At 44.4% G+C, this 19666-nt stretch overlaps 1 protein-coding gene across 2 annotated transcripts in view; it reads right to left on the reverse strand.

Annotated features, from left to right (window-relative positions):
* Positions 1–19666, reverse strand: part of DCC (DCC netrin 1 receptor) — a 563445-nt gene that overhangs the window by 299221 nt on the left and 244558 nt on the right. For both annotated transcript variants that reach the window (XM_080371917.1, XM_080371916.1), the window contains exon 3: positions 3584–3868. In XM_080371917.1, the coding sequence (XP_080228043.1) occupies positions 3584–3868 (285 nt within the window). The remainder of the gene's footprint in view (positions 1–3583; positions 3869–19666) is intronic.

Below are 19666 nucleotides of genomic sequence, written 5' to 3' on the forward strand. Positions count from 1 at the left end.
TATTCCTGGTGGGATGCGTTACTGCCTGGTCCTTTTTGCTTGCCTCCTCAGAAACGCAATGGTGAGGAAGGAGCGGAATCGCCCAGCAGCAGCCAAACGCTATTTGCATGACCTATAAAGGAACGACATGATATTGTTACCGTCATCTTGAACTGCAGCTCAGCAGCCAAGCTCAGGGCCAGAGAAGGAACCTCCACGACAGACAATAGTACAGCGGCCGATCACTTCAATGGCTAACGATAAACACAGCAGTATTATTTATAAATTGAGAATTAATAGCTTTCAGACATCCAACTATTCAACTTCTGCTTTTAAAACATCATTTGTATTTCTGGAGTGTACAGACCTCCCAAAGAAACTTATTCAATTTCGAGAAGCAATGAATTCAGCTAAGAATTAATTCATTCACACTGGTTTGTATAAGAACTTTTGTGGGGCTTGGTTTGGTTTTTTATATATATATATACATACATATATATATTAGCATTAATCCTTCTAAATGAATTAGGTGAGTGCATGTAGTTATCTGAATATGTATTACCTCATGCTTTCAGTATTTGCTGAAACTTTTCACCTGGGATTAAGTTTCTAGACCCCAGAGAAAAGAAGAGCACTTCAATTAGAAATGTGGAAAAAACGTGCATTTGAAATGAGCCTTCTGCAAACAGCTGCAACGGCCACTCTTTATTTGAAGAGCAATAAATAAACCCCTGACATGTTAAAAACTCATCAAGAGTTTTGCTCAGGTTTGTTGGGACTATTCGATAAACATGGTGTGAGACCCGTTTTCGTGGCACACGGTTTCCGGGGGAGGATTTTGCAAGGCTGAATCTCTGTAAAATTCATTTTGGATGCACCAAGGGGAGAATCAGCCCCTTCCAGACCCTCCCCAGGTAGACTCAAACATAGGAAACACTTACAAACAGTCACTTGTAAAGCCTTTCCTAGTTATCGGAGTAAAATCTTCATGCCCAGTGCCTTGCCCCACGTGTATAGACACACCGAGTACCTACAAACTCCTCTTTGGTAACGGAGGTTGAAGGCTCAACTATTCCCTCATTTATATGGCGAGTTAAACTACAGGCTTGGGTCCGGGATAGGGTGAATCATACTTTTTTTTTGGTCCAGGAAATCCATAATTCCCTCATGCAAATATTTTGGTTTTCTCACCTGTCTTCATGTTGGGTGATGAATTTTTCTATCAAGAGGAGATACAGACAACTGCAGACCCACCATAATACCGAATCAAGTATTTAAGCCACAGGCACTTTGACTAAAGAAATTAAATGACAAAAGATGTTTATCCCTCGTACTTCTCTTTGGAAGCAGCTGTAGAGAACTTCAGCAAATATTTGCCAGGATTGTGGTCAGTTTTGCCACAAATCCCAACGGACGTGCTGTGCATTCAAACAAAACACAACCACCATCTGGGGAAGAAGCAGCATTTTTAAAATATAGAATTATAAGATACTAGCTACTTTTTTTGGTTGTTTTGTTGCCTATTCCTTTGAATAGGATTTAAGACTTTTTCTTTTTTTTCCTCCTCACTAACCAGGGGAAAAAGGCCAACAAGAGTATTCTGCCTTCAGTAATTATGACAGAGGAGAGCTGCAACTGAAGACAGATTTCTCCCAACAAGCGAAAACAGGAGAGGCAGAATTAGCAGTGAAGTATCAGATAGCTCTGAACCATCAAAGCGTGCACATGAGAACAAAATTCCCAAGAGGCTCAGTAAGATCTGAATTTTTGTTTCAGGAGCACCACTCATTTCTTATAAAAGCTGCTGTCTGCTCACATTATCCTGAAATGAGACCTTCTGCTGCTTGCCCTAAGCCAAAGTCTGACAGACTCCACTAGTTCCTTGTTATATATTTTCCTCATTATTTGCTCCACTGTTTCCCTGGTATAAAATTTTAACATGCTAGGAAGAGATAAATTAATTCCCCTCTCTCCTATAGACAGCCTGAGAGAGGCCATTTAGCCAGGATGTTAACGACCGAAACTGGGAAAAGGAACAAACATCAATCCATCCACAAACCATCAGAAATGGAGATGCATGGCAAATTAACAATACTCTGAGGAGGTGAAGAGAAATCTTCCAGGTCTGTCTTAAAATACAAAATTTTGTGCTTTTCTTAATTTTAAATCAAAACATCTGAAAAAAAAATCATCTTCATCCCACCCCACCCTGGATCTCGTTGATGTTACTAACACAGAGGCAGGAATGCCTTGGTGCTGCCCAGTGCATGAGGAACGGCATGGGCTCTGAGGCTGATGGTGAGCTGGAAGCCCCAAGAGCAGCCACCCTGGGGGCACCCCATTAGACCAGCACACGGATGGGGTCAGGACCACCCTACAGAGGCCAGCTGCAAATTCTAGGGGGAGGGGGGAAAGCAACTAGGAATAAAAACCCACAGGGAACTGCAGGTGATGTGGTCATCTCCTGTTGCCAACTCCCCTAGCTGTTACTTTGCTTTGTGGCTCCAAAAAGGATCAATAGCTACTACTGGAGCAGAGTGTGAGGATACGGGCTTGGGTTTGTAATCCTAGGCTTAGAGTTTGGGGGGTGGTTTATTTTTCTGGTGGCAAATCCTAAACACCCCAAACTCCATCGCCATAAGCCCCTGAGCTACAGATCACTCCGAGCAGCAAGGATACACATCAAGCTTGGCTTGCCTTAGTCCATGGACACATTCCCTGATCCTGCCCTTCCTGATTCCTAGAGGATATTGATTCCAAATATATATATTAGGGCTAGCTCAGAAGTCAGGCAATCCTGCTCCATCCCCTCTCAGGGAGAAATCAGGCAAACCAAAATCATTTGTCTAGAAAATGCATATATATATATAAAAAAATAATTCTAAAACCACAACATCTGCTCGGTTTAATTAGCAGTTACAAGTTAGTGGGAAGGAGACTTTGCAGCAATACCTTTTGCAACCACTCTTCTGGTGCTCAGTTCTCGATGCTATACCACAGTGGTAACCATCTATTAAGCTAATGAGTTTTTTTAAAAGGGAGACCAAGATGCTCACCAGGCCATGAATTTCGGAACATTGCCTGTCACAGCTAAACTGTGTCAGATCCCAAGCCGCGCTCCGGGCAAATCATACCAGGCACTGAAGTATCCCAGCAGCCTAAATTTGAGGAGGTACATCCAGCAGCCAGTGCCAACAGACTGCCTTTCTCATCAACGGAGTCGGAGGAGTTCTTCCAGAGAGTTCTCTGGGACAATAATTACGGTATGCTGAGATGGGAAATATTTCTCTCACTCCGTTGACCATGGGCGGGGGGGGAAGAAAAAAAAAAAAAAGAGAGACCAGCTTCATACAAATCTAAATTTGGTCCTTGAAGTTAGGCAGCAGGAGTACTTCCCTAAGGTGTCATCTCCTCATCCAACTGCTTTCCTAAAGGTCTCTGAGCTCTTCCCTGTGAAGATGACCTTGGAAACTTGTTGAGGTAACTGGAGAGAAAGCGGGATAAATCAGCCTACCTGCCCCATGAGGGCTGTTCTTCAGAAAACCAAAAGGACAAGACCAGACCAGAGAAAAAGGGCAATGCAGAAGCATCCGGTGGTTCTTACCTGCCAAAACTCTGACTTCTGCATCATTCCCAGTTCTCGAACTGGCTGGGTTTTTCGCCAGGCACCTGTAGACCCCACTGTCCCCATGCTGAACCCTGCTGATCTGTAAAGCTCCAGAAGGCAGGACAGCCACCCGCGTGTCACCCAGGCTCGGGGACAAGTCCTCCTGGTTTCGCTGCCAGTGCACCGCAGGCATGGGCTCCCCAACAACTTCACACTTCAGCAGAATTGTGTCTCCTGCAAAAGCCGTAACAGATTCTGTCTGGGAAAGAAACCTCAGTGGTCCTGCAAAGACAAGCGGAAAAAAAAAAAACAAACACCAAAACCAATTACCATTATATAGATGCTGAAAATAGACATTGTATGCTGTTTCCATGCTGATATGAATTTTGCTAACAAATCCAGACTAAAATAAGCGAATAAAAAAATTGTGTGCTATTCTGAAAACTACTTGGAGATTGCTATAATGGTGGCATGACTAACACTTTCCTTTGTAAATTACTCTCATTAACAGCAAAGAAAAGATGTGTTATCAAAGAGTAACAAATTGCACCTGTTACTTACAAACCCACTCAGGAACAACTTTAACAAAGTACGGACACGCTCTCACACAATCCAAACTGCTCAGAACAGGCTGGCACTCAAAGGAAAGCACAACTAAACCTTACCTAAGATTTAAATTTAAAGCACTAAGAAAATGCTACAGTCAAATCTCGCTCCATTTCCTCTTCCCTCCAAATAAAAGGAAAAATACTCAAAAAAAACAACAAAACCTCTTTAAGTCACTTGGGTCACATAAGCAAAATATTTACAACAGGGAATGGCCTGTGCCTGTTTTTCCATGAAACTTTTCTGGCTAATGAGGGTGGGAGAGAAGAGCTGGGAGTTTTAATTGCACAACCCCCAGGTGCCCTAGCCCCACTTGGTGGGAAAACATGAGGACCACAACCTTCAGCCTGCACGGAAGAAAAACACAGCAAGAACAGGACGCTGCAAGATTCAAAGTGCAGGTGAAAGATGTCAAGATCATGGATTTTATTACCTGGAAGCATCATTGCTTTACTGATAGATAAACTCGTACTGAAGGAAAATAAAGGGGGGCGGGGGCGCGGGGAATCAGTCTTCATTCAAGCCAAGTATAAGAAGGACAAATCAAGAAGATGTGCTGAAGCAACTGCTTGGATCAGGGATGTGATGAAGATGGTGTGGATGTATTTTAGGGACCTGCTCTGGTTCTCATCCTGGTCAATCCCCAGAAATGACCCGAGCAGCCACCAGCCCAGCTGGGCACAGGTGCCTGCCTTCAGGGACTATCTGAAGCCATACAAGTACATACCAACACTCAGAAGTCTGTGCAAACAGGCATCATGTATTTGACAGAGCGAAAAAAAAATTGAGAAGACCACACTAAAAGCCACCAGAAAATATACAGGAAACAAGTATCTTTCAGATTATGTCAGCTGGCGTTCAGCAAAGGCTTGCAAAAAGGAGCTGTCATTACAGGCTATTAAGAAGCTGAGGAAGCAAAAAATAAACCCCCCCACCTTTCTCAGCATTAAAACACCACCCAAATATTCCGCAAATCGGTGTAGTGGAGAACGATCCTGTACTGGGAAAGGCATTTGAGTGGGAGCCCCATGTTCGTTCCCCAGTTCAAACACCTCTTTCCCAGTGTGAGGAATATCTAACCCCCATCTCTCCTCTCAATTTTCCTGTCTCACAGAGCACCTGCGAGGACAAGATCGTGCAGCCTGGGGCATGCGCTGCCATGAGCTGAAGTAGGGGAATTCTTCAGCAAAGCTTTAAACTGAAACTGGCTCAGCGCAGGCTTCCTAATGGTATTTCCACACACACACACAAAAAAAAAAAAGAGCCGACATGAATCTGCTGTTGTGTGGGCAGTGGCATTTCCTAATCGCTGGGAACAGGGAACAAAATGAGGGAAGAAGAGGCAGTGGTACCCAACCCCATCTACCTGCTGCACCCTCGTACGCCTCCCTGTTACACTGAGGATGCTACTTTCCAGCCGAGCTATTGGCACAGACGCATAGCTAACAGCTTTGCACCCCCAATAAAGCTGGTGCAAGCAAGAAAAATAGAAGCATCCGACACTTTAACAAAAAAAAAAAGAGTGCGTGTATATATATATATATATATATATATATATATATATATATATATATATATAAAACTAAAAAATTGAAGATAAACACAGTGTGAACAGGCCTGGAAAGCTGTTGAAAACTGCACATTTTTCCAGGAGGAAAGAGAGCTAAACCTAATTTACTGCAAAAAAGAGGACTAAAACAATTGCTATTGAGGGATTTCTTTTCTTTCCATGGCAGCACCATACCTCCCAAGCCTTCGCACCCAGCCAGCTCACACCTTGCCCTGCTTCCACACCATCTCCTTTCTGCAGGTATCCCAACTCTTTTTTTCTTTCAAAGCTGAAAAAACACACCCCATACAATCTACACATGAGAGAACAGGATGTGGCAAAACCTTTTGCTGTGTCCCAATGAGAAGACGCTAAGCACGTTTTTCTGTGTTTATGTACAGAACTCCTTCATCTCTCTGCAGGCCTGTAATATATGAGACCTTAAAACTATCACTGTGTCTTTTTACAGCTCTCCTGGCTTACGCTGATTTATTTTAAAGACAGTTTTTGAAACTACACAGATGTTTGGGTTGTCGGGAGCTGGCTCAAGGGAACGGACCAGCAAATACATTCTGAGAAAGTCACATTCGGCGACAGGCTCTAGAATTAAACAGCGCAGATCCTTGGCGCCACTTCGCTCTGTAGCCAAAGGGTCACAGATGCACCTCCCTTCGTTATACCCAAACCTACTCAGAAAAACTTAATTGGAAGCAGTACCCAACTCCGATTTGCCATGCAGGCTGGTTGGCAGCTTATCAGGATCCCCATCTTTCCTTACAGAAGACCCAATTATTAAGCAATTAAAGTTCACTTAATAAAAAGGCTTATCATTTGGGGGACAGACCTCAGGGTCTGGAACATGTTTAGCTATTAAATATTCAGCAATTTAGTAGCACTCAGTACAATCCCCCCGAGAAGAACCGCTTTAAATGCTTTGTTTGTTTCAAATTAAAGTCTGCAAGGTTACTTAATGTCAAGACCAGACCTTTTTTTCACTTTCAATTCACAGAATAGCTGAAGGGCAAGAAACCAAGGTAATGAAAAAGAGTGATTTCCTTCTGCTTGCTTCAGAAAATACGAAAGGCAGCGAGCATGGGTGAGTGCGTCTAGAAATGTAAATATTTTAGAAACTGCTGTCTAATTCTCTCTTCCACGGGCTGCTTTCCAAAAAGGTACTGTAGTTTAGTCACTCGATAGTCTTTTTTCATTCGCTAGCTGCAGTTTACAATTCCGAAAAGATGTGCACCAAGTAACGTGCAGCAGAATTATCTGCACAAGACCTACAGACTTCACCAAATAACCCAAGTACCGACTTCGTGCACAGAAATGGGAGCTACATAAAAATGTTACCCTTCTTGCTGCAAACCCCACCTTATGGTACTGGAAGCCGTACATCTCCGAGGAAATAAAACTGATTACAAGCTGTACAGGCAAGCTTCTGGTTTAAAAGAAGCTAATCAGATGGAAAACAAAAAATAATCGCCGAGTTACCAACGTGCATTCAGCAATATTGCCAGCCAGGGAATTCCCATGCTGGGGTACCAGGCAACCACCCCTAACACCATCAGCCTAATGAAAAGGATTCAAAAAGAAGCATTTTAATATTATAATAAAATGAATAGTAACAACCTAATTTATGCTTTTCCATGGTTTATGTATGAAATTTGAGCAGTTCAGGTTTATAGAGATGGAGGTTAAACCCATTTGCCACAAATCCCGCGCAGGTGCAAAGCAGAGGAGGGGATCAGCCCAGGATGGAAAGTGCCTGGCATGTCAAGAGAAGATGAGGCCAGAAAACAACACACCAAAAATACTCATTGGCATATTTACTATTACCTATTTTCAACAGGAGACAAGTTCACCCACTCCTCAGACTTGTGGCCGATATTGGAAAGGATTCATCCTGCCAGCAACTGAGGATTTACAGTAATACTTATCCACCACCAGCTGGGACTCCACGCAAAGTATGCCAGAGGAAACACAAAATCTTAGCAAAGAGATGCTAATTTGCTCCACAGCCCCAGTTTCCAGCTGCATTCTTTGCTCCAGCCATTGGCACGGTATACAGGAAAGAACAGATGATCTCTTCTTATTAGCACCCAGTTTTCATTAAATTTACGTGCCTGTGCTAAAATATAAAATACGAACATTGCTAATGTGTGAGCATTTGTCCTTGATGCCTAAATTATCTCACCCACCTCCCAAGGCTTCCTATGCACTCGGTGCAGAGTGGGGCTCTCCTCTCGGCGAAGAGGTGAATCCCTCTTCCCTTCACCTGGCTGGGGAACCCACGGGGTTATCTAAATTAGGCAACTACATGTTAATTGTATTCATACCCAGAGATGGGATTAATCAATTAAAAGCTTATGACCACTACAAATAAGGCTAGATTATTTATTTTTCTTAAATGTAAACCACACTCTGTATGCATTCTGCCTGCACAGAGACCATTTAAATCCTGTAAAACTTCATCCTTGAACACAAAGTACCAAGATTCCAACTGCAATGCACAGACACGGTCCCTGCTGGTAGATCACATCACATATAAATACACCAGGAATCAGGAAATACGCAGGTCCCATGATTGAGATTTAGGATGTGAACACAGGATTGCCTTCATTTCTCCTCCCTGGAGATACACAAGAACAAGCTTCCCTAGAAGTGAGCACGGCTGGCTGAAAGTACGTAAATTATGGGTAATGACGATATAGTTATCGCACATCAGAGAAACTGTTCCATCAAAAAATAAGATGCTGAAAAGTAACTGAGAATTTCAAAGAGCAACACAGCATCCTTAAAAATAAATCTATACAACTCTTCATTTGCCTTCTTTTGTTTTCCCTGGATCTCAGTTGTAACCCACCATCACAGCTGCCTGTGCTGCTCAGCATCCAGCAGCTGCGACCATGGGGAGAGCAGACACAGTGTAAAGTCTGGAAGTATGATTTAAGAAGTCAGACTTCAACAAGTCTGCAGGAGATAAGGATCGACGTGGGCATTGAAATTGAGTATTGAGATGTCAAGTAATTACTTACAAAGTGGGCCAGCAGGTCCAAATACCTTCAGATTAACTGAAGCACAGCTAGTTACATAGCCTTATATATATATATACACACACTTATGTAATAATTAATAGAAATAATTGTGTACATAACTGAGCACAACACAGTCTTCAATTCGTATTACGTAAACAAGAGATATTTCCATTTCATAGATGAGGAACGGAATCTCTCAGATAAAGGTTAAAATTATCGAAAGGTGGCAAAGCCACAGAAACCAGCATCCCGCCAGCTTATGAAATGTGGCAGCTTTAACTCAGAAGAGTTCCTCTGGCTTCTTAGGCACTTTGTAAACTGCTACAGCAACCGAGTTGCTTGCTCAAGGTCACCAGCAAAATCCAACATAAGCAGGGGTTTGAACAGAGCTTTCTCAAGCTCTTCTATAAATACGTTTCCTCTTTTTTCCATAAAACTGAGTGGGAGTTTCTTTTGCAGTACTCAGAAACTGATTAGCCAGGGGGGAGAGAGGAGCAACAGGTTCATGCGGAGTTCTCTGTTTTCCAGCGAAATCCTCCTAAGGGAATGAGTTTAAAGTACAATTCAAGCCTGTGGGCTCTACTGAAGAGGGACTGAAAATGTAATTCCTGCAGAGAAAACTTAGGGACCACCATCAGCAGATATCTTAAAAAGAAAAGAACAAAGGAAGAGCTTAAACACTTATGTTTAATATTCATTGAGCAAGTGCCTTAAAAATACCTACTTCACATGCTTTTCTGCTGCCCTCTTAGCATGTGTCTCATCACTTTTGGATCGAGTAGTGACTCATCCTGCTTTGTGCCAGGGGAGTGAAAGCAGCTTAGATGCTTCCAGCCAGCTCCATCCCAAACTCAGAGACAAACAAAGCATTTGGCCTCATTTCAGGAGAACCAAACTGCCATGGCTTTTTCAGCCTCCCCATTTTGGGGCGAGACAATTAGTGCTGCACCTTGTACTTGGCATTCAATTATTGTACCAGCAAATGAACCTTGACATCCTTGCTGTTAGGTCCTCCAGTCTTTAGCCAGCCCTCGGAGCTCCGCGGTGAGGAGGGGAAGGGGCAGCTCCTCGCTCTGCAGCCCTTTTGGGAGGAGGAGAATGGAGGTGACCTCAAATAATAGCACAGCTCTGGAGGGAATCTCTGTACTCAGTCAGCTTATAGCAAAGGCAAAGAAACCAGGGATGGATTTTAGTGGGCTGCAAAAGCAATAGCGCGTTGTGTGTATATATGGAAATGGCACATAACAGAGGATTTAGGGGAGAGTTTGGGCTCAACACAGTGCTGAAAGCCTGATGCTCCTTAGCCATAGAAGTGCCCCTGTTACTGGGGCATCCTTCCCCTTTGGAGGAGGCTTTTTCACTCGGGCATCCTTCCCCTTTGGAGGAGGCTTTTTCACTCGGGCATCCTTCCCCTTTGGAGGAGGCTTTTTCACTCGGGCATCCTTCCCCTTTGGAGGAGGCTTTTTCACTCGGGCATCCTTCCCCTTTGGAGGAGGCTTTTTCACTCGGGCATCCTTCCCCTTTGGAGGAGGTTTTCGAGGAGGTTTTCAGCCCGACAGGTTACTGTTAGATCAGGTTCCTAACACAATGCCAGGGGAGCTGAAGCCATCGAACTCCTCCACCAGCCCTACCCTGACATGGACACGCTCACTCAAATGCCGCTGGACTCATTGTAAAGGAGACAGAAACCATAACTCACGGACAGACAACCCAGAACATCCCGTGTAGGATGAAAATTTCCCCTTTTCTAGTACCAGGGCACATCCAGGTCTCCTCCAGCACAGCAATTTTCTCTCCCAGCATGTACAGTCCATTACAATTATTATAGCCCCAATTCTTGGCAGCAATCTAATTCCACCATGAAAGGTTAGCTGAAAGAAGATGAAGCCAGGATCTGCCCTTTGATGCCTCTTACCTATCACAGGAAATAAATGAACTTATTTTCCTGAAAGAGACTTTTCCCTAGCCTGTGTTACCGATGTCGGCTCATATTATCAAAACTGCAAGAATTTTAAAATCTAATTTACTTGTCACCTTTTATGCGGCTCACTTGCTGGCTTTGCCTAGCATAATGCATGGAAACAATCTATGTTTTTCACCCACACATTTATGCTGGGGGGAGGGGGAACATGTTTGTGGGATTTTCATCAAGGATCCAATGCCTTCATGGTCAGTTCTGCTTAGTCTTCGCAGATCTTTCTTTCTGATTCAAACCACCAGCACAAAGCTGTTGTGCCTGAACGTCCCACACACGCACCGTACGTACGGAGCAACAGAAATTTCAATTTTAACCGAATCATTCAAGTACAACCCTCAAGATTGTTTTTCCTCTTCGTTATACAGCTATTTTTTATCAGCACTTCAGAATTCCCCAGGACCAAATTTGTCATTCTGCAAGATTATGGCTTGAAACAATGACCTTCTTATAACCATGAGCAAAACACAACTCTACAGAGATGCACACCTATAGCTCTCTCTACAGAGAGAGATATATAGTGTCTTCTACAAGACAGAGACATGGTTTTCAGCTTAAGACAATCCCCTGCTTTCTCATAGAGGGGAAAGCATAGCAGATACTCCAAACAACAAACCTGCTGGTATTTGCCAACAACCTGATGGGGTGTCCTGAATCTCTGGGAGCACCTCCCCGCTGTTCACAGTAGTACAATACACCTGCACGGGGGTGCGGGGGGGGGTGGTGGAAATACTGCCCTCGTCTTTTATCAGCCACCGACAAGTCCACCCACCGCTTTGCCCCTTTTAATACACAAATCAGAGGGTGTAAATCTCTTCATCGGCCTGTCGGCTGCTCTTGCCAGCACCCATGGCTGGCAGCCAGCGAGCAGAACAGGCTTCCCGCCAGTCGCCAATGAAACAGTCAACTGCTCCTCAAACAGGGAATAACCGAGAAGAAAATAGGCGGGTTTTTGTTTGGTTTTTTTTTTATTGCTGAAGAATCGAACAAGGGCCGTATTTCAAAAGCTCTAATTAAAACAATAAAAAACACAGGCTCTCTCATTGGAGCGCCGTGCACCGGGAGCTCGCTAGTGCTAGCATCATTTAGTCCATTCTATTTAAAGCCTTGCACTTAGAGCAGTGACTTGGCTTCTATAAAGCACCGTAGTAGTATAAAGATGTGCTGAGCAGACCAGCAAGCTCCTGATGTAACAGCCTACAAATGTAACACAGTATTTCTGCGCCTTGCCTCACTTAAAGTACTGTAGAACCACCTTGAAAAGACCTTCAGAGTAATTAGGTGTAACTCTACCGCACCTTCCAATAAACGAACCAAGCCTTTGAGCAGGACAGAGGCATCCCCAGCTCCGGAGAAAGAATGAACCAGCAACGCAGGCTCCCACCAGCGGGGATTGCGCCAGGGTTACCCCACCAGCACCGAGCCCAGCGGTACCGGGGGACAACAGCAGCCAGAGCTGGATGCCCATTGAATCAGCACCCAACCATGGGTGAGCCGTGAGCCATGTGGAGCCCTGTACGAGCCAGCATGGTCTGTAAGGCTTCCACAAACCTCTGCACCATGCATACCCCATCCACTGCAGCTTCTGAACGTGGCTGGCTGCTCTGAGCCTCAGCTTTCAGACATCTGAAACGCTGTGACCTGTGGTTCACTCTCCAGTGATGGCAGTAGATGTTTAGGATGTGATGGACCAGTTCCAACACACCAAAGGTGTATCTGTCCAGAGAAAGGAGGGGTAGGGGCTCTGCTACCAGGAGCAACAACAGAGAAAATGTGGATGTACGGTCCCTCCCCCTCATCCAGCTCCCCGAGCACCCTTCCACAGTGCTCCAAGAGCCAGAACATGTGTGAACTACTAACGCAACTCGTGGCAAAACCCTTCTTCTCTGCCCCCTCCTCCACTGACCATCCCCCGACAAGATCAAATCAAGTTCAAGGTTTCAGTCCTCCAGTGTAAGGCCCTTAATGGCACAGGCTCACAATATCTATTTCAAGAAAAGATCAATTCAAGACCCCCAGTCATCAAATATCACTTGCCTTCAGCAGGCGTTCATCTCACCTGTGCTGAAGACCAGACCTCCTCAAGTGGGAACTGGGACAGAACACAGAGCGAGTTCTTGCAAGAAGAAAGAATTCAAGATGTCAGATGCCTCAGACACAAGGAGAAATCTATTTTAACTCATTGAGAGGAGGCACAAGGCCTCCCATGCTGTGTATCAGCATGCAAGGTCTGCGTGGCTCTTTCTCAAATGCCTGAAGGCAGAGAAACAGGCCTGACACACCCCAAGCACCGGAGTTACTTGGGAGAAGATGCAGAAGGTCATGCAAGGTATTGACAACCAAATGAAGATGGGAACATTGAAGCAGAAGAGGTGAATCCAGCACCCAAGAAGTTCTGGGCGCTGTCCATTTTACTTACTTTCAATACTTTATGCTTTAAGGGTTTGTTTCAGTAGGCATCCATTTCCACAGCTCCTGCCTGATGAAAAAAATATCTTTGAAAGCCATTTATTCTGCTAACTGCAGCTCCTCAGGGGCAGGAAACACCACTAGTGATTCAAGGGATGCTACAGGTCAGGGAACTTTGTTTGGACCAGTTTCCAAGAGTAGGGACATCAAGCCTTTGAGTCCATGAGCATGGGCCAGGAGTATCTTACATCGTTAACAAAGATGAGACCAACAGGATGCTTAGACATCCAAACCCACAGGATGTGAAGCAGTTCGATCCTTGGTGGGTTTCACTATGCCAAAGGCAGCATTCATTCTATCAAGTGCTCCAACCTAGTTCAAAAGACAAGGAGGAAAAAGAAACCCCAAAAAGTTTATCACTTCTCTAGACCACTACCTAACATGTTGCATGAAAACACACTTTAGGACTGTCTCATCTAATTCCAGACACTAAGGAGGTTCAAAGCATAGCCATCAACTTACTTATCGTACCCAAATCCCCGTGGATTTGTCCCAGTGCGATCTGAGCACCACAAACCCCACTGTATTTGCCCCTGAAAGGTGGGAATTTCCCTCAGCCCATGCTCAACCACAGTACTACGGGGGCTGGCAATGCACCTGAGGACAGCACGCTTGAGCCACGCTCCCACTGGGCAGCTCCAGCCTCCAGCACCTCTCTCCTCACATCCCCTTCACATGAGCGTAAGTGCCACATGCTAAAAAAAAAAAAAAAAAAAAAAAAAAACAAAAAAAAAAAAAAAAAAAAACCTGGAGAAAAATGCAGAGAGAACAAAGTAATTGGAAAAGCGATTCTGACAGATGACACACAATACTAGGGTGCCCACCCAAAAAAACTCAAAGTCATGCAGCAAACCACATGTCAGGAATCATTTAAAACCTAAATGACACATTAAATGGGTTTTAAAATGATTTTTCTCAGTTGGCCAACACTTTTGAACTTAAGCTTCATGTTTTTAAGATCCTTCATTTCTGCCACATTGTTTCCCTTACAGTATAAACCCTGTGATGTTTGCTAATGCTAATGATCGCAAAGCTAAGGGTTACAGACAAAAATACTCCCCTCCCCCCCCTAAGTTATTAGAACTGTGCCTAGAACACAAGAACTGGCTAAATTATTTTGGTTTAAATTATATTGGCTGGAAGGTTTTTTTTAAATTTGCCTTCAAGAACGAATTGCAACAGGATATAATCCATCCTATCTTAGGGAAGACATCACACCCTACACAGCTGAACATGCAAGAACCTGGTTATAATTGTTTTACCATTACAAGTAGCAATATTTTTCTACAATAATCAATTCCTCATAAGCCCAAAGTATTTATTTATGGGAGATCTATCTAAAATGTGCTTTTCCACACATTAGGATTCAGCCTCTACCATCTTTCCACAACCATTAAACCCAGCAAAATCACTATTGCCCCTACCCCTCATGCTATCAGCGGCTTCCTCGGAAAAGCAATTAAAACAGGCTAGTAATTTGGGTCTGACAGATTTACTAATATATTGGTAGGCCAGTAAAACACTCAAATCATGTGACGCATCTTTTTTATGAGACAAATTTGGTACAAGCACGTTGAAGCCCAATTCTGAAATACAGTGCGATAAATGAATTAACTGAGCACAGCGGACTCTCCATGTCTATTAAACTGGAAGAAATGCAGGCAGAGGCAAATACCAACTTGAGAAATGCAGACCCAATTGGCATTTTATTGAACATTAGCAGGCAACCCTAAATCACTGGCTATTGTTGTGTATAAATAACCATTTAGCAGCAGTGGTATTTGTGTTTCAGCAATTCCCAGGGGCCTCAGTGGGTGTTACAGCTCTGTTATTACACACACAGAGGATGGGCTCAATGCAGCGCAGGCACCAGGCGCTGCATGTATAAGGGGAAAGAACAAGCAAAGAGCAAGGAAAAGGAGATGAGAACTGCTAGCTAACATAGCGCCTCGCTGGCAAAATCCTCCTGACCACATGCCAGAGCCAGGCTTGGGAGAGCAAGGAGGCAGAATCTGCACATCCCCAGATATGGCCATTATTTGCTCCGATTTTCCCCGTTTCATTCTATAATATATGCACAAAGCATATGCCATGCTGCTAGGTCAGGCCATATTGGAGCCCAGCTCCACGTCCTGATGTGCTGAACATCAGCCACCAGGTCTGGAGGATGGTAGCTCCTAGCTCAAACTTTAGCCTTTGGAGGAGTTGGGGCAGAGGAGAACGCGTCCTCTGCATCAACCTGCTGCTCTCCATCACCTGCAGGGTACGAGAAACCAGCCTCTTCAGCATCTTCCCATCCCTCCCGGGCTGCCAGAGCTCGCCTTGTCTGGGGAATGACAAACTCATCCACTTAAAGCACAATGATTTACGTTGGCTTGTTTGAGCGTGCATTGGCAGAAAGACAAATGATTCCAACAAGCAGGCACAGCTGTGATGCAGTGCAGGATCTGGTCCTCACTGTTCTCCAGCTCACACCTACCATTACTAGCCAAAGCAGCTTGGACAGAACAGAAGCAGCGAGTCAAAGCCCTGCAGATTCATTGCCTTAAAGACAAGCAACAGACATTTTAGTAATAGCCTGGGAAAAAAAAAAACAAAAACAAACCACAACATTGGAAACAGAGTAGGAGGTGGGGAGGGGAGGGGGGAAGTATTAAAATTATACCAGGAGAAACCACCTAACAATTCGTAAGCTGCAGAATAATCCAGCCCCCAGTGCTTTCCCTGGCTTCCAGGCACACTTTATCTTCCATTGGCATCCTCTCCCTGCTTCTTCCACAGGGACTGTGTCAAAACTAACAGGGTTACCTCGGGCTTTCCTCTGGTTTAGCTCGCCAAACCCAGCTGACCGGGTGAGCAACGTGCCTGTGTCCAGCGCTGCTGCACAGCATGCGAGGCAGAGACGGGTGACATCCAGCCCCAGAACAGCAAGTGCTGCATTGCCGCCCAGCCGTGCTCCAGTAACCCCTGTCTCGGGAGATCAAACACCATCCTGGCACCCAGGCAGAGCCATTGGCTACTCTTGAAACTCTGGGATGCAAGGAGTCAAATCCTGCTTTATTTATGTACACAGCCTCAATGACTTAAGTGCTACTGACTTTAATGGGACACTCTTTTCTATCACGGGCCATTTTCTTGCCCATAGCACCAACAAAGCAATGCTGATAAAATGGTCTGTTCTGACAGGGCTTAGCTCTTCTCTGAAAGGAAAAGATAATGATGATAACAATAACAACATCACTGGAAACTAAAGTCCATTAAAATGCAGCGACCTGCTAGCTCTGTTCCAATTGAATACTACAGCACTGTCATGCTTTGTCACAAATCTAAGATAAATCAGCAGCAGCCCTCAGCATCAATAAGGAACTTGAATATTTTTATAGTGGAGCATCTCCAACTTCAAGTTTGCTTTTTATCAGTAGCACAGGATTGGTTACATCCAACCAAACTGCCTCAGCGAATGCCGCAGCATTACGTTTTCAGCACAGTTATCCTCATTTCCCCTCCTCTTTTATGACCACAGAGAGAATACCATATGCTCCATGTTTGCATTTCTCTGCTCCATATGTCAGGGTGAGACAAGGATATAGTATGGTGGTACTAGAGGTTCTTCGTGCAAAACAAAAAAGTTGCCCCCATGTGCAACTCGGGTGGCCTTGTCAGTTCAGAGTAGGAAAAAAAATAAATAAATTACAGAACGTGTGAAAAGCAAAGTTTTTCCTGCCTTCCCCAAGTGGGAATTTCAGTGTTTTGGAAGGAGCAGTTCAAAATTGGCCTTCTAACATCAAAAAAAGGATGCTAAGTGCAAATAAATCAAGTCAAAGAGAAAACAGAATGAGAGTAGTTAAAAGGCATGGTGGCATCTTTCTAGTGTTTGCAGGTAATATCCAGTGCACTTACACAAGGCTATTTATCCACTGATCTCAAACTAATTTATAAAGTGTTAATTGGCTCAGGAAGATTCATGATATTCCCCTGGGAGCAAAAGTAAAAACATCGTTTATATGACATGAAAGCTGCTTGGGAATTTGTCAGCGGGATGGTTTCCCCTGGTCATTTCTCACTCTGTCAGGGCGATGCTGCAGGGACAGACCCGGCGGCTCTCCCGCCCCAGAGCTCACAGGCAGCTCTGGAGCTGATGGGACCCAAGCCCTACCATCCCAACTTTTTCCAGCAATGACCCTGCATGCCCCCAGGATCCCTCCATCACAGCTTCCCAAGCCTACAAGCACCAGCTCCCTCCAGCAACCTCTTGGTTTACACAGCAAGAGGGAGGCGGACTCCCAGTCTCTGGTACACACCAAGCTGTTTGGTGGGCCGATGTTTTGGCACCCCTCGTGATCCTTTAGTTTCTCTTTTCGGTTTGGGAGGTGACTTCAGGGAAAACACTTCTCCGTGCTTCATTCTCTCCACCTGCAAAACCGGGAGGAAGAACAGGTGCCTTGCTCATACAGTGTCTCCTGATGAAAGGCATTACCTAGGAATCACAGAATCCTATCTCTACCCTGAAACCAAAAGAAGATGGAAAAAAAAATATTTTTTTCCACATAAGATGCTTAAATCACAGGGTAGCTACCTGCCAGTTACCGCTGAACGATGGTGCCCATCAAGTGATGCTTGGACAGGAGTTCAGCTTCTTCTCTCCCATCTGAAACAAGTTTTTTTTTAATTTCCAAATTCACCTAGAGTCACTGCAAAACTGAAGAGCTAATGGGACATTAACCCCTTCTGCTGGCCCAACCTGGCAAGGTGACCCTCATCCTCTTTAAGCAATTTGGAAATCCACTCTACAACTCCTTACCGTTTATTGACAAACAGTAAAACTTGCCAGGATTTTCCAGCATGCATGACCACATTATCATGAGACAAATAAATACATTTTTTCCAGTAGTACCAAGAAAATGCAAAGCAAACACCCGCACCTATAACCCTCCAATAGAGTTTACCATTATCACCTGCAGGAAATTGATTTTGCACCATGCTTCCAAACACATTTTGCAGTAGATCACCTCGATCTTCATCTTAAAAACCCAGAAAGGATATGCAAAAGCAGCATTCTGCGACTTTGGACCACCTGATGCTGATGAACACACACAATTGTATAGCCAAGCTTCCAAAAGTAATTCTTTTTTATATTGGAAATGCTCTTTTACTGTGAATATGGAACACACCATGGGTTTGAGTTAAGAAGAAAAGAAGTATGATTGTGTTGTCCTAACGCCAGCTCACATATACAGGTTGTTACTGGGTCTGAAAGATACAGGTTCCTGGTTCAGAAAATGTGTGGTTATAACTACTGCAAGACCTTGCTCTGGAACTTCAGCCACCCGTAACCCAGATGAAAGATCTGCTCGGCACCCACCTTTCCCCCCCCCAGCTGCCTTGCCTTCCCAGCCCCTTTCCCATCACCAAGCCCAGAGCCATACATGTACACCCTCCTGCCTTTACCACAGCACAGGTCCTTCTCGCCGCTCCCTTACCCCACAGAACATCCTTCTGGCATTCTCCTTTTTCTTTCACTTCTGCTTTTGAACCCATTCTTCTACCTGGGAAAATGCTGTTTAATCCCATGAACTAAACCTTCCACTTTAAAATTCATAAATTATTACATGGCAGGGGTGGGAAGAAATAAAACTCAAGTGTTTCTATCACCAGACTCCATTGAGAAATGTATTAATATCCCCATTCTACGAGTGCGGGGCTACACAAAACCTACCCTTTGGTGCAGCTCTGTACCACAAGTCCTTACAAAGCTGTCTCACCTCATCAGGAAACACTAAAGGAACAGAACTGAAAGCCCACAAAGTTATCGCTGTAGTTAACAGGAAAGGAGAAGCAAGGTAATAAAACCAGAAGATAAAATACCTCCCGTCTCCCTGATGTGAAAGGCCAGAACCCCCTAGAAGATGCTAAAATAACCCAAACCTTTAGGATGGTGGCTCTGCCAAGGACTCTCCCATTAAGGCATTAGGGAAGAGCTGTACTCCCTGCTCCCTGGGAGTCGGGACCCACACGTCAAACCACAGCCCACAACATGCGAAGTTAAATACTGATTTGCATGACTGTATTTTTTTTTTACTTCAGTGGCAGACAAGCAAGGGGGAGAGCATCAAAACCAAAGTCTCCTGAAAATACCTGCTCCTTCAAATACTGTTGTGCTTTCAGCTTCGCGACAGATTCCTTTGAATTTAGTGTTCACCAAGGAGAAATCTCTACTCGTACAACACCAGTTATCTCTACAACCAAATAAAAACTCATAGGAGTTTCACGATCTTTAAAGTCACTGCTGTTCTGTCAAATCAGGTTCAAATCAGCCAAAAAGTTCAAGTCACCAGGAGGAAAAAAAAAAAAAAACAAACAAAAAACCAACAAAACCAAAAAAACCCCACAACAACACAGTTCTGAAAGGTCTTTGAATACATGGGATTCAGCACCTACCAGCAAAG

The sequence above is a fragment of the Falco punctatus genome (assembly GCF_963210335.1).
Source record: "Falco punctatus genome assembly, chromosome: Z".
In the NCBI taxonomy this organism is placed as follows: Eukaryota; Metazoa; Chordata; class Aves; order Falconiformes; family Falconidae; genus Falco; species Falco punctatus.